This window comes from Anneissia japonica, unplaced genomic scaffold, assembly GCF_011630105.1.
Source record: "Anneissia japonica isolate Jap-2015-1 unplaced genomic scaffold, ASM1163010v1 scaffold3334_len1275209_cov185, whole genome shotgun sequence".
NCBI lineage: Eukaryota > Metazoa > Echinodermata > Crinoidea > Comatulida > Comatulidae > Anneissia > Anneissia japonica.
The window spans coordinates 436,109-451,833 of record NW_022738561.1 but is presented as its reverse complement, the minus strand read 5'-3'; the positions used below and the strand labels follow the sequence as shown (position 1 = coordinate 451,833).

Sequence of the window (15,725 nt, the reverse complement as noted above, 5' to 3'; positions counted from 1 at the left end):
CCTGACTTGTCTTAACTAGCGGGTTGCTCTTCCATATAATTTAAATTGAATAATTAACATTGAATCAAGAATATTATAATCATTGATTATATCATTTATTTTTATATATATATATTGACACTCAGGGAATGTAAACACTTTGAGTTTAACAAAATTAAACCATTAAAGGAGATAGCAATGCACTGAACAAAGAATACATTAATGAAAATTCTGATTTTAAAGAACAGTTTGCAAGTGAGTAAGCACTTCATTACTTGCATTTAATGGAACTTTACAAAATTATAAAATTCCTCAAATATAGCAATAAATTTACACTTTCTAATACTTTATATAACTGGAATCTTCAAGCCTTGTCCAGACTATCAATTTTATTTGTAAACAACATGTGATATGCCTAAATGTGGCCATGACCATATACAGGCACATCATGACTATATATGGGCACATCATGACTATATATGGGCACATCATGACTATATATAGGCACATCATGACTATATATAGGCACATCATAACTATATATGGGGACATCATGACCATATATAGGCACATCATGACTATATACATGGGCACATCATGACCATATATAGGCACATCATGACTATATATGGGCACATCATGACCATATATAGGCACATCATGACTATATATGGGCACATCATGACCATATATAGGTACATCATGACTATATATGGGCATACAACAGTTTTTGTCAAAGTAAATTTGATAGTGTGGACGAAGCTTTAGGATTAGGCCAAGAAGATACACTAAATTCAGAGGCGCGCACACACTGTGTAGTACAACTGTCGACCGATGAATCCATCACCGGTCTCTGCGAATGATTGTAGACAGCAATCTAAGGGGATCCTCATTAAAAGCGATCCGCTGCGTGCACGCGTGTTGTCGTATTGCGTTTTTTATGGAATCATGTCAGATGATATCTGCCGGGACCGTGTGTACCTTGCCTAATAGATTCGTGTCTGTAAGACCTGTTACATGTTTACTGAAGCGATTTTTTTTTGTAAATAATTCCTTTTTCTTAATAATTTTCTCAATTTATCTATACTATTGTAATCTCATAATGCCGACATGACCTAGAAGAGTAATTGCTCCTGAGTGGGGAAAAAAAAAGTTTTTCCAAAATAATAATAATAAACAACAACAACAATACCATAATAATAATGATAAGAAATACATAATTACTTACTACCCCAAAGACTGATAGTATCAAACAAAAGTCTGATTAAACAATGTTGTTAACAATCTTATAACGTATCCCAAACTTTGTATATATATATATAATTATAAGGCACATAATAATTCCTGTGTAGGTCAAAGGTATATACTTTACAACTTCTTGAATCTGAAGGAACACTTAAGATCTGAAGGAACACTTGTGGAAATAAATTTAAAATTATTAATCAACATTATTTTTATCACAAATGTATTATTGTCATCATTATCGCAGTTAATAAAGATAAACTATCTGTAGAAATATAAAGAAAACACATTAAAATTAAATTTAAAAAAACCTAAATTGCTTATTTAAGGTGTAAATATTTTATCACCTTTAACAAATAGATCAAAATCAGTGCTTTAAAGTCTATTTACTATATAGATCATTAAATTGTCTACCAGCCAATTTAAGGAATATCATTATTATGCTGTTGTGTCTGTTAATAATTGACAAAAAATTATATATTATAGTTATTATAACTTTCAATAACTTGCTTAAATATACAAAGAAAAATCAAATATATTTTATTGTTTAAGATTATTAAACTAAAACCCTGTCCAGACCACCAAATTATATTTGAAAAAACATGACATGCTTAAATATGGTCATAATGACATCAAATCATGGCCATATATAGGCATATCATGACTATATATGGGCATACATTTTTTGTCAAAGAAAATTTGACAGTACGGACAATGTTTAACACAGACAGAATATCTTTAAATACATTTAAAACAAATAATATAGATGACAATAATATATAGATGATAAACATATATTCATAATATCAATAAGTGTAATAATTACGATAAATATGATATCAATATATAATAACAATACCCAGTAACAATAACAATATAATAAATAATAGAAGCTCATTTTAAGTACGTATAACACTACTTTAATTTCCCACTTAATGTAACTAGACGCGTTTTAGGAATGAACGATTTATGAAATTTCATGCAGTGTAATAGAAACGACTTTATATTACAGTATGTTCTGCTCTTCAAGTTTGAATACTTTTATTAATCTAACTGAAACTAAGCTATATGAAATGATTCATTCTACATGCTGGGCAATTCGTCCTATATGCTGGACTAATCATCACATATGCTAGATTACTCCTCCCAAATCTTGAATATTCTTCAGCACAGGTTGGACAATTCGTCTCATTGGGTAAATATAAATTGTCCTGATACAGAAGATAAATCATCTGCCTTTGTCTGTGGAGTTAATAGTTTCTATATGCAAAGAAAACCTCTACCATCTTTAAAATTATAAATAGGTTAAAAAAAAAAAAATTATGGCAATAACGCAGCAATATGGTACATAATATATTTAAAATCATTAATAACAATATCATCTGCTGCTCTATTTAGGTCACCTTTAGAAAACAAAATTTGATAAAATTTCATAACCAATAAACCATACAATTAAATCTCCCAGGAAAGCACTTGCAGTTTCAAATGTTAAAAATGTTATCAATGTTTGGCATAATTACAAGAGAATAAATTGTTTTTACCTTTTATCCATTGAAAACTTAATTTATAAATTATCTTCATACAATAAAAATAAATATATAAATTCTATTCATTTGATTTCACCATAGATACTATACAGAGATTAGTATGTGATTTCACATAAGAACTGAATATCTAAACAATTTCTCATATCTTCTTTTTTCTCATTGGTTCCACTGGCCTCCCATAGGCAGTTTACAATGCATCATGGGAAAGCTAGATTTGCAGACTACTTGTAACTTTTAAAACCAATCAACAGGCTCTGCTTTAGGGTTGTCTATTTTTTTTTCAAACATTTTCACAAGAGTACAAAAATATGCTAGTGGGTCAATACAAAAAGGAAAAAAATACTCTCTTGAAAATTATGAAAGAAAGAAAATTATGACACCTTAATACGATGTACCCTAGATTTATTTTATTCAGCTCCAGAAGAGGCTAAAAAATGCAATGCCTAAAGTTCTCTGGGCAGGGTCCCAAGTAGAATTACTGATGGGGGTTAGGGGAATAATATCTTTGTTTAGGATGATACGGTGCTTTTAGACCACAATATTAGGAAATGCCAAAAGAATAACTTGGGTCGGGATCAGCAAATTTATATTTTTCAGTTCAACAAACTTGGGTGGTGTTTGACAACTTATGAAGGAAAATCCCCCCACCCCCTAACCATCCAGTGGCTTTGCCACTGTGCAGCTCATGCTTACTATGACTGCTAAGAAAAGCGTAATATTTAACCCTGACTACATGAATAACTAATAAGGCCTTATTCACATAGAGGAATAATCATGTAATTCTTTACAATTAACTTTACCAATTGAGTATAACTTCAATTAAGCATTGTTGATACAAGACAAAGATTCAACAGACACTGACAAAAACTTCAATAAAATTGAGTGCAACTTGATATCATAGTATGACTTAATTCACATTACTTGACTTAATTAAATTTACTGAAGTGACTAACTTTAAATAAGTTTTGCTATGATTTAACCTGGCATGACTAAAAATTCAATTGAGTAAGACTTTATCTATTTGAGTATGACTAAAATTCAAGAGAGTATGGCTTAATAAAATACAGTAAGACGTCAATCTCTCTTGGGTCTAACTTCAGCTTTCGCTGGCAGACAATATCATCATAATCATCAGGTAAAAGTTTTAAATCTGAATGAAGTACGGTAGAACCCAACAAAGTTGAACTCAGTTTTATTTAACAAAACACTTGTAATTTTGGAAACCAACAAATATATCTAAAAACATTATTCAGGTAATTTATAATAATGGTGGGAAAATTTTTAATTATAATTAAGACAATCTTACATACAAAATAAATAAACATACAGATGCAGTGACAGAAGGAACTTAGAGCGTGAGCCAAATGTGACATCTCAAATATAAAAATATTTTCCAAAACAGTAAAATTTTGGCCCTATTTTACAAGTAGAGGAACTTACATATTAGATATTTTAATTCTTTTTTATTCTTATCCTATTCTTGATACCATCTGCAATTTTTTAAAAGCACCAATTAAAAGCAATATTGCTAAACTTATATTTTATCCTTATCCCCAATCGCTGTGTATACAGGGAATGGTATGATTGGATAAAAACGCAGCTCTTAGATATAGGCAGCTCAGTTCCACCATAGAGATATTATAACACCTCTATGGTTCCACCTTTAAAATGGGCTCTCTTAGCAACATCTATGCAATGATACACAAAATTATTAGCCCGGGCAAAGACCTCCACATGAGATTTTAATAACCCTTTGGAATTAATGCTGTACACACACCAATTCGGAGTGTTGGCCTAAAGATAATGGTCCCTTGTTATGCAAATTAAATGGAATTATTAGAGGCTTCTTTCTGAGCTCAATTAGTGTAATGGTAATATGTTCATTGTTGGGGAAAATAGGCTTTGTGAATGCCTTTCAGGCTTGTAACAGTTTCATCTGTATGGCTAGGCAATGTTTCACTAGGCTTCTGTGCTAAAGCATTTCACCATCAACATAGCCTTGTTTTAGTCAAAATAACAACAGACTTGAATTATCATACAAACGTTTGCTTGGTTTTCATTATTATGTGGGTATTACTATGCAACATGTCTGTAAATATAAACTCATGAACTGGTTATGTTGCGTAGTAGGGTTCGTCGTTATTGCACCATTAACATTTTTTTTCATATATCCTCTTCTCTGTACGCTTGCCTGAAATTCTAATAGACCAGATCTTTAGGTTTGACATGCATATTTTACAGCTTAATTGGACTTGCCTACAATCAGGTTAAGTGAAATTGACTGGTCCACTGGGTGACTGCACGGTCATACAGTAGAAACGGCTTTGTTCGAACCAGGGTATAGCATCAGTAAAGATTGGACAGTATTGGCTACTCGTAAAATACCCTTCTCTTCCAAGATGTCGGCAGCTGAACATAATTTATCCTAAGTCAAAGATAAAATATGCTTTAGTTATTCTTACTTATCAACATGTTTTTTATTCACTCCAGTTTAAAAACAAACTAAAATATTTTCTACGCTTGTAAGTGTGCTACAAAAATTCCCTTAAGGTTATCTCATAACTGGAGCAGTGCTAGTGCTATGTTCGTGAACAACAATATACCATTATTCTATTAATATATTTGTATGTCTGTGTTTAGATTTAAGCATCGTATGCCTTCCAGTAATAACATGCTTGTTTCAACTATTTGTAATAGGCTAAACGTGCTATACTAATCAAAATTGTCTGACAGGTGGAATGAACTTTTATAAATTGATGATTCTGGTTATTCAATCTCTTTTTTTTTTACAAATGACTAATATTGTTTTGTACAGTATTCTTTCTCCTTGTTTTTTGATATGGACAATGGATGTCTGAAATAAAATTTGAATGACTGAGTGAAATGAATTATATTCCCACTCCCACTGAATAAGATTACAACTTCAGTGCATTTCCCAACAAAATGTTTAAGAAACATTTTTTGAATACAAAACACTTTGATAATACAGCTCTCCCACTATTAAAGACCCCTCCAATGAAAGATCACATTTCTGCACCCTCCAAATCAAAGCTGCTAAAGACCATGAAACCTCCAGTTCCAAAAGTGGTCTTTAATTGGAGGGAGACCTGTAACAATAATAATAATAATAATAATAATAATAATAATAATAATAATAATAATAATAATAATAATACAGTAAAAGACCAATTAGTAATAGTGGTGATAATAACAACAGTGATAATGATAGAATGAAAAAGATGACAATAAATATTAAAATGGTGAAAATGTGCAGACATTGATAATAGTGGTGATGATGATGATAAAAATTATGACAGTGATAATGATGATAGCAATGATTATGATGAGTGATAATGTTGATAGGGATGTTAATGATGATAATAATACTGATGATGATGACGATATAATCATGATTAAGATGATTAAGGTGATGAATTTCATAGGACACATTTTATGTACAAGTATCATATTTTTCATAAAGGAAATATCTCAGTGGCACAAGAATACAGATATTAAAGTAGAGCCCTTGGACATAAATTATGAATTTCAAAAAAAGATAAGCTAAACCATAAGGACATAGGTATTGCAAAATCAGAGTCCTTAGCAAGCAGACTGACCTTACATGAAGGATTGTACAAGTGAGAGACACTAGGTAGATAATGGAAATCTGCTAGGGTTGCAAAGTTCATATTTGAATAGTGTACCTGGTAGCTATCATACAGTCAATCTATTATGCTAGTTATGAATGGAGCATGTACACAGCTAAAATAGATTTTATTGCACAATACACTTAGTCTATTATGGAAATGTGTAAATGATAAGTACAGTCATGATAAATCTGGGGTATAGTAAAGCATATGCACTTATTAACAAACACATTTCAACATAATCAATTAAGATGTTTGCAACTAGTAGTACTAAATCACAGAGACTGTTGAAAACACAGTGAACCTATTAGCCTGTTAATATTTGCTGTGCTTCATTTTTATACATTGTATATTAACAGGTATATATATTCCAGAAGAAAAGAGCTTGGTTTTTTTTTTTTGTTTTTTTTTTCTGTTCTGTATTGATTGTGGGTGGTTGTCAATCCAAACATGTCTTCAATCAAATAATTATTTTGTGTTATTTCTAAGATGTGTTGTGTTATTTTTTATCAACTTGCATCCTTTTGGTTTGATTATAAAGGATTTTAGTTCCAGAAATGTACCTGTTTCTTCGTTAAAGGGCCAGCCATAATTTAAAACATTTTGAAAAGAATAGAGGAGGGAGTGAAAGTGCAGGCATAAGTACTCTTTTATGAAAAACATTATGATGATCTCAAAACCACACATTTTATTGTGTATTTTTTCATCGGGAGGGAGGGGGGTCACAGAAAAGAGTATGTTTTGTACTCTTATGAATGACCCCTTTAGGTAATGAGAAAACATCTATTCATTTACAAAAAAGCGAATTGGATTCCAATTTTCTACACACACACACACACATAATCTATATACATTAAAAATTTTTTTTTTATTTGATAGCCTTACCTCATTAAAATTAGCCTAAGAAATATAAAAAGATAAATAATTTAATAAATACAAGCAAAAAAAAATTTATAGTACCTGAGTCACTCCAAGTCGTCGACACGCTTCAATGAAGTTTTCAACATTCTTTCGACATTTCGCCATTGATAATTTGCTCTGAAATGATTCAAATAAATACATTCAGTCACAGGGGAGCATGGCAAGCTTTATTGAGGTTTGAGGCGAATCTAGTAGTAGGACTTTAAATTTGTACAAAGGAAAGCTCACATTATTTCAATACAGCCCTCAATGATACCTTTACAACAGTACCTCCAATATTCATTTCCTTTCATTTATTTCGTCTTTGGAACACAACAAAGAATTGACACACACAAAAAAAACGAACTACAGTATTAAGGGGTGGACGGGATGATAAAAAAGTTGAATTAAAACAACTATCTAGTGATTCTTCAACTCCTTAAAAGCTAACATTTAAAAGAAGATAACAAAATACAATTGAAGTACAGAAAGATAAAATTCATATTCAATCAAGAGGCAGTAACAGACTTTATGTGTCAACATTCAGCAAGTTGTGTTTAAGTTAAAAAATGAAATGTGAAAGGGAGAGAACAAGCGAATGTTTTAATATTATAAGGTAGTTCATAGAACATCTGGCGAAAGCATTAAATATATGATAATGGGAAGTGTTTGTTCTGGAAATAGTATGGATAAAAATAAAATGATCAGTGTGGAACAAATTCTGAGAGATATAACATTCAATCGATGTTGATTTTCTTATATAAAGCCTCAGCAATTCCTTGTACAATAGTGCCCCCAACTCAACTTCCTCCTTCCATTTTAATATTTAAATGAGCCTACTAATATATTCATTCACATACAGGATATATCAAATAGTTAGCCATCAGCACATCCACAGAGTAGGTGATATCAACATCATTGACAGGGATGGGTCTCAGTTTCTCTAAAAAAAATCTCTCGGAAAATAACCCATCTCTCGCAAATACTTGATATTTGCATGGTTTTACTACTGTATAATCATTTTTCTCCGAGACGTTAGTGTCGATGAATATCACCATGCACAGCAAAAAATAAAATGTGTTTAAACAGGTCTCCCAGAATTGGTTTCTTCTAAAATGGGACTCCTACATCATTTTAAAACTTGCCATGGGTTAAGTCAGGACTTGCCTATCTGTAATTTCTAGAATTATCCAAGTCAAAGCACTTATCTACCTTGTCTGTGAAATTGGTGTGCAGTGCTTTCGGTGGTACTTTTCTGCGGGAGGTATTTAATTACTATATGCTGAAAGCCGAACTATGGCTTAAAATATGTGCATCTCGCATTTCCATTCCAAACAATAAGTATATTCTGTATGTTTGGCAGTTAATTTTGGTGTTATTTGTAATGGTAATTTGAAGTAGAGGTTAAAGAAATGGACTATGTACTTTAATCCATCAATAACTAATTAATGGGGATATAAATCTGATTGCCAAGCCAGGCTTTATTTACCAAAATGTGCATCGTCACGCCATTAAAACCCATTACCTATACTTCTTATTTCTCACGGAGGTCACACTGAATTAGATGCTTGTATTTTTTATGCCCAATATTACCAAGTACGCAATCTATTAAGACCTTTGCTGCAAAAGGACACTCAATACCTCAGTCAACAACAAACAAAAAATTGTTGCAAGTATTTCTTTTGATTTTTGAGCATTAACATGTAGTGTTTATAAGCGCTAACTGTACATACAGTCAATAGCCACCATGTGTGGCAAAGACAAGCCAAACCAGTCATTAGTTACAAATCGTGTTTTAGTTTAATGACCAATACATGCTGGAATGTCAACATTTTTGAAATCTATTTTTGCACTAAACTAACCTTTATATATCTATACATCATACTATGCTGCTATTTTGCCTATTTTCAATGTTAAAACAACAATTTTTAACAATTTGGAGATGGTTTCTGCCTGTGAAATGCCCAAAATAATAAAATTTGAAGGCTGAATTCTCAAATATTGTTCTTTAAACAGCGGTATGTTTAAACTTCATAAGGAAATGTCCGATTTAAATGATTCTTTTACCATTTCATAGCTCTCATTTTACTTTTTAACCATGTATTAATAATAATAACTAAAAAATTGATTTTAGCGACAAGTGACTAGTTTGGCTTGTCTTCGCCACGTATATGTGAACCAGTATCCAGTACCAATAAACCTAAATGTTTGATTGGTTTGAGAGCAGTACACCGATTGATGGGTTGAATAACTTTGCCTTTAGCTCAGCTTATGTTATTTGCACTGACTCAAGATATATGGCCAATGTACATTTGTATAGCACATAATTATAACATTCATCACATATTGTCTATGAATATAAAAACATTGTGTAACAATGTATTGTGGGTACTGCCAAGAACACAAGCACAACACCCACCAGATAGAAAACATTAAAAACATTTGGTTGTCTTTACAACAATAAGGAAGCCATACATAATCTTGACTAATCAGTTTGCCCACAGTGTAATGCATAATACAAAATGCATGTTGTTGTTGCTACAGGTCATGACAATTTCCTAATTATTGCCACAAGTTGGAAGGTTAACATTACAATGTATGATTCAAATATAAAATTGATAAATGAAGGTTTAATTAAACTTTAAGTAAATCTTATCTTACCAGTATTTCTAAAATTATAATTTGTGGACAGGTCACAACTGCACTTAATGGAGAAATTTAATATTGCCAATAAGAATGTCAACAAATTCAGATAACATTAACAACTAACAATGAATACAAAAAATATTCCAAAATAGATTGCATAATTGATGGATGAAACATACAGTACTAAAAAAAAATCAATATTAATTTGAATACTCACTGGAGAAGGGGGTGGAACATGTATTGATGGAACAGCCCTTGTCCTTACACTGTTGACAAGATGACATAATGCGTAACCATCTTTAATTGCTGCTGACAGGTCGTCTGATAGAGGGTGCTTCAGCCTTGCCTCAAGATTCTATTCAAAAAGAAGACAAATACACTATTAAATGTAATAATGGGAAGATTAGTAATGTATTTAAAGAGATTAAAGAGATGAATTATAGGCTTAATGTAATCAGACTTAATCTTCATGAATTTCTTAATATTAAGCTATGTTCCCATCAAAGCCCCGATCCGGTCCGGTGCCCAGACAAAAAATCGTGAAAAATGGGTTCAGTGGTAAAGAATAGGACAGTTCACATCAAATTCATATAATTTCCAATCCGGACTTCGGATCTGGACCGATGGATCTGAGAGCCATTTGCATCCAGAAATCATACTTTTTTTCCCCCTTGGACCAATTAGCAACAAGCTTGGTTGGTTGGTTCGAACCATTAGAACGCATACGCACTTAACCCGAATAACCATGTTCCGTGTGCGATGTGAATGCAGCGTTAAAAAAAAATCACAATTTTTTGTCCTGGCTCCAGACCGGATCCAGGCTTGATGTGAACGTAGTTTTAATCTGGATATGCATCAAAATTAATTTTTGATTTGTGTGTTTAACTACTTTGAAATACAAACAAGATCCATGCCGTGACAAACTGAATGTGTTTGGAACTCATCAACATTATGTCACTAAAGCTCTATCCACACTATCACATGTTATGTGACAAATTTCTGTGATGTGACCATATATGAGAATGATGATGTCATATTACACCCAAATATAGGCATATCACAGTTATGTAATAATATTTGATTGTTTGGACAAAACTCAATGAAATTAAAAATTCATTATGAATACATTATTAGAAATTACAAGTGTATATAGTTAAAATCTACATTATATTTCACAAGAAACTGTCCTATTTATTATGGGATGTAAAATGTATATTGCTTTCTAACACAACAATATGAAAATAGCCTCAGTTGAATTATGGGATTTTATCAATGCTATTGCATTATGAGATAATTTCAAGCAATTTCTGTTGAATATGGAATAAAAATGTAAGGATGCAATGAATAGTAAGATTGAACATATTATGAGATGGTAACATACTGTTGCATGTGTGTTACTTCTACTCGAAATGGTAATTAAAATCATTAAGCACGAGTATAACTTCAAATGAAATGATTTTTATTCAGAAACCCTATTTTCTCCTATTAAATTTCCTTGTTATTTTAAACAAGAAAAGAATTAACCCATTCTCATAACGTCAAAGTGAAACAAAAACAAAAATAGGCAAGGCAACTAGTACAAACATAATAATTCTAAGATTTAAAAACAAATATATATAGCAGACTACAATAACAAAATTTTACTAAAAATTTCTTATCAAATATATCAAATAAAATATATGATATACATCAATACAATAATCAATAACATTTTTGATAGCCAAACTACACAAAAAAAATTGATGTAACTATAACATGATAATCTTGAAGGTATAAGTTCTTGAAGGATTTCATGGCATGTATCAATAACAAAATCAAAATCATAGCTATGAAATAATAAGGGATATAGTAACTGTTAGTCTAGGTATAGTTTAATTATCATTTCAAATGCTTAAAATTGAATCATGCATGCATGCTGCCTCTTAAAACCCCACCCTCTCCCCCATCCCAAAAAATCCTTACAAAATTCTCCTCATCCTAAACACACCTATCAGATGATACTCCATAATACCTGTAACTCACGTTTAAACTCCAAGGTTATCAAAAGAAAGAATTATATGTACTAATAGGAATTATGAAAAGCTATTGACGTATGAGAAGAATATGTACTTGAAGGAAAAACCGTACGGCAAGGTAATTCTGCAGACAAGGAACAGCTCCTCATGCAGAAGACATAAAGGTACAGAAATAAAAATTTGTTATTGCCTGCTTCCATCTCTAAAGAGATGATGGTACAGTGAAATTAAGTAAAAAAACCATATTAGAAACAAAAGACCTATCATCACCTGATGAAATTCATAATCATAGACAATTATTAATCGTTATTTGATTTTACAGTAGAGTAATCCAAATACATGAGTATTCGATGTAGCGTGATTATGGACAAGGACGCGTTATCTTGCATCACGTAGTTGCACGTGCCTCAACCGATAAAATGAGAGTAAACCTACCATAAAAACATTCAAAATTAGAGTACTACAGTATTACAAAACATGTGACATGCCCAAATATGGTCATGATGACATCACATCATACGAGGTAAAAACACTTGACAGGATTTGAACCTAGGACCCAGAAATTGTAAAGCAAGGATCAACAACCTTACAGTATGCCACTTCATGATAACAATTTCAATGATAGGCCACATCTTGGGCTACTAAGAACCCTATTTGTACTTTGTTTCAGAGAGCCAACTACAGTAACGGCTCTGGTACTTAAGTGGTATGGTATGACCTTAACTAAATTTAGATTTTACTTTGAATAGCCTATGATATTATCTATTCCTACATACTGCGCCTCCATGGTATTTGCTTAATTATCATTTACACATTATTGTTGTGATGGACCCAAAGAATCAATAATTTCTATAATGTGTGCTTGCAAACATTTTAACTGTATAATTTGAAGGACAAATACAATCATGTATTTTTATAGAAGATGTGTAGTGCTATTTTACAGCATTGCATAGCACTGCTTTGTTACTGAGCATCTAATAAGAATACTGAAAATTTGTTGTGCGCTGGTATCCATCTGAAAAGACGCCAGTGTAAATTATGTTATAATATTTAACTTGAAAATGCTATAGACACTTTACTGTTCACTCAACCACATTAACCCTTTGAGTAGTGTTGCTTAGTAACAAAAGGGGGACATTGCTGCAAATAATTTGAGTGTATTGTTTTGATGAACCTAAGAATCAATTAAACATAGTAATGTATAAGCTTCCTATTTGCACACTGTATGAATTGTCACTTAATTGTATTGTTTACATGAGTGTTACACGGTTAAACCTTGTAATTATCTATCATTATAATCTATATGAATTTATCTCCTGTACATTTATTTAAACTTTATTAAAATCATATTCTAATACATTACTCTGTATTGTATTTCTATCTTTGTACTGACAACAAGTTACTTGTTAGTAGATGATTTCTAGGAGCAAGATTTTTTTTTTAATCAATCATGAATTTTTTAAAGCATGCCGCATAGAAGGTGGCTACAGCCTAAGTAAATGATGGAGAAATTTGTTGAAAAAAACATGCAAGCATTGAACGGAATTAAGCTGAATGAAGCATTTTTGGTGATTCAATGGAAAATTTGGCAATGCACTTAGCTTACAGTTTAAGAATAATAATTAGGATAACCAGTCACCCAGCCACCCCTTAAAAAGGCAGTGGGTACTACAAACTCCTAAGTATCTATGACCCAGTCTTACATTTATGAACGTTGAATGGTCAACGACCTTAGATATAAACGCAAGTCAAACCAGTGGGAAATTAAGATGGTGGAGTGGGGGAGGGAATGATCTCCAAACAGTCCACTCTTCAAATGCCCAAATCAATCAAGTCATAATGTTGAGTAATTTCTCTTCCTTGTGCACTTTACTTTGTAGCCCTTTTATTTTCATTTTTGTTATTTTTTTTCAGCTTTACAATAATTCTTACTAAAACTAGTAATTTTCATACTGCTCTAATTTGTCTTGTGTAGAACAGATTTAGAGTTATCAGATTAACGACTCATTCTGAAAATGTTGACTGCTTTCCTGTTTCAAAAAAGGACAAGGAACTCTTTTATGTGGCCTTAATACTAACAATATTTTCTGGTTGTAAATCATTCTTTATTCATCAAATCAAAATTTCTTTTTTCTTTAATAAGGGTAATATGTTGAGACAAAATTTAGTCATGTCTCCATTGTAAATCTACTTACTCAAGCAGTTTCTAGACAGAAAATACATTTTAATATAATACTTTGTAATACAAGATATATTTTATCCTAATTCAGATATAGTACAACCTCAAGTTCACAGTATTTGACCTCTATCTAAGCCAAACATTCACTTCAGAAGATATTTCAAGATAAGATACACATTATCTTCTAAATTTAACTACAATATAATGCAAATTGGTTGTGGGCACTCATAAAAAAAAATCACAATTTGATGTGTAACACTTGGCCTCATAGCTTGGTAGAGTATCCGAATGGCAACTGGAAGGTCTTGAGTTCAAATCCCAATGGAGACACCAATGTTTTTCTTTGAAATTCATTATCAATTATTTACCCCCAGTAGAGGTGTAACGCCATAACAAAGTTACTATCATACGATATTTTAATGTTTGATTGTGTTATTAATACAAATATAATAAAACAATTACAATTTTATTAAACATCAAACAACATTACAATGTAATAAAGATAATAAAAATCTACTAAACATAATGGAGTTAAATTGTACCTTTAAAAAATTTCCATTTGGTTGTTAAGAAACTTGCTTTCCAATCCCAGGATTATAGACTCAAATCTTGAAACTTAGTATCTATGACCCAGTCTTACATCTCATGACTAAAAAAAAGTTGACTTTAAACTAACTTGCCTCTTTATTGATTCTATTTTTAAGTTCCTTTAATTAGAGAAAACTCAATGTAAGGTGGAATAAAAAATTAATTCTTATGACTTGTAACATCTTGAAAGGGCGTCCCCCTCCATATTTATCATCCAAGTTAAAGAACTTCCAAATGAAACAAAAATCAACTTTAAAGAATTAACATTATTTTCATTCCATTCCAAAATTGTCTATTACCGGTAATTTATTTATATGTTAGCGCCTTGAGCAATACTGCAATGGATATTTGTACTTTATCTTATTATTATTATTATTATTATTTGTGTATTGTTTTCTTTCCATTTTGATGATTTGTTTTGTAACTCTACCACTACTACGGAAGTACTGAATGTGCTTGCAATTTAAAGAAAAAATTAATAAGTAATAATATGCCTCAGAAAGAGATTAGTTTATTGAGCATCATTGCCATTTTATTATAATTGTAACACACTGTTGAATGATTGAGAATGCAATAAAATATAGAGTGATATTTGCTACTGACTACACTGTCAAATCCAATATTAACATTAGAACTTTATTAACTATTCCAAACGTCCTTCACTCGGGTTGTCTGATCTTCTGTGTAACACCAAATATGGTACTTGAACTTTGGACGAGTCATCCATTCTTTCTTTATACATCATTTTATTGATATCAATAACTCTCATATTGTAATGTCAATATATTTACATTGCCACTATGAAAAGTTTTGCATTGTTAATCAGTGTTTGCCAAGATACTTGATGAGAGGAGATTGAAGAGTAAAGGTCATGTTTATCACTCAGTACATATAGTATAGTTCTCCACTTGTAGTACCATAAAGGTGCTTTAGCAGTGCGTATCTTATTAGCCGCTCTGGGATTTGTAGAAAGTGCCAAATG

General features: G+C 31.4%; 1 protein-coding gene across 9 annotated transcripts in view; it reads right to left on the bottom strand.

The window, feature by feature from the left end:
* Positions 1–1,187: 1,187 nt before the first annotated feature.
* The window catches only part of LOC117117602 (DISP complex protein LRCH3-like), a 55,766-nt gene continuing 41,228 nt past the window's right edge, over positions 1,188–15,725 (bottom strand). For all 9 annotated transcript variants that reach the window (XM_033261948.1, XM_033261949.1, XM_033261955.1 and 6 more), the window contains 3 exons: positions 10,179–10,316; positions 7,376–7,453; positions 1,188–5,193 (listed from right to left, as the gene is read on the bottom strand). In XM_033261948.1, the coding sequence (XP_033117839.1) occupies positions 5,074–5,193; positions 7,376–7,453; positions 10,179–10,316 (336 nt within the window). In that variant the 3' untranslated portion in view covers positions 1,188–5,073. The remainder of the gene's footprint in view (positions 5,194–7,375; positions 7,454–10,178; positions 10,317–15,725) is intronic.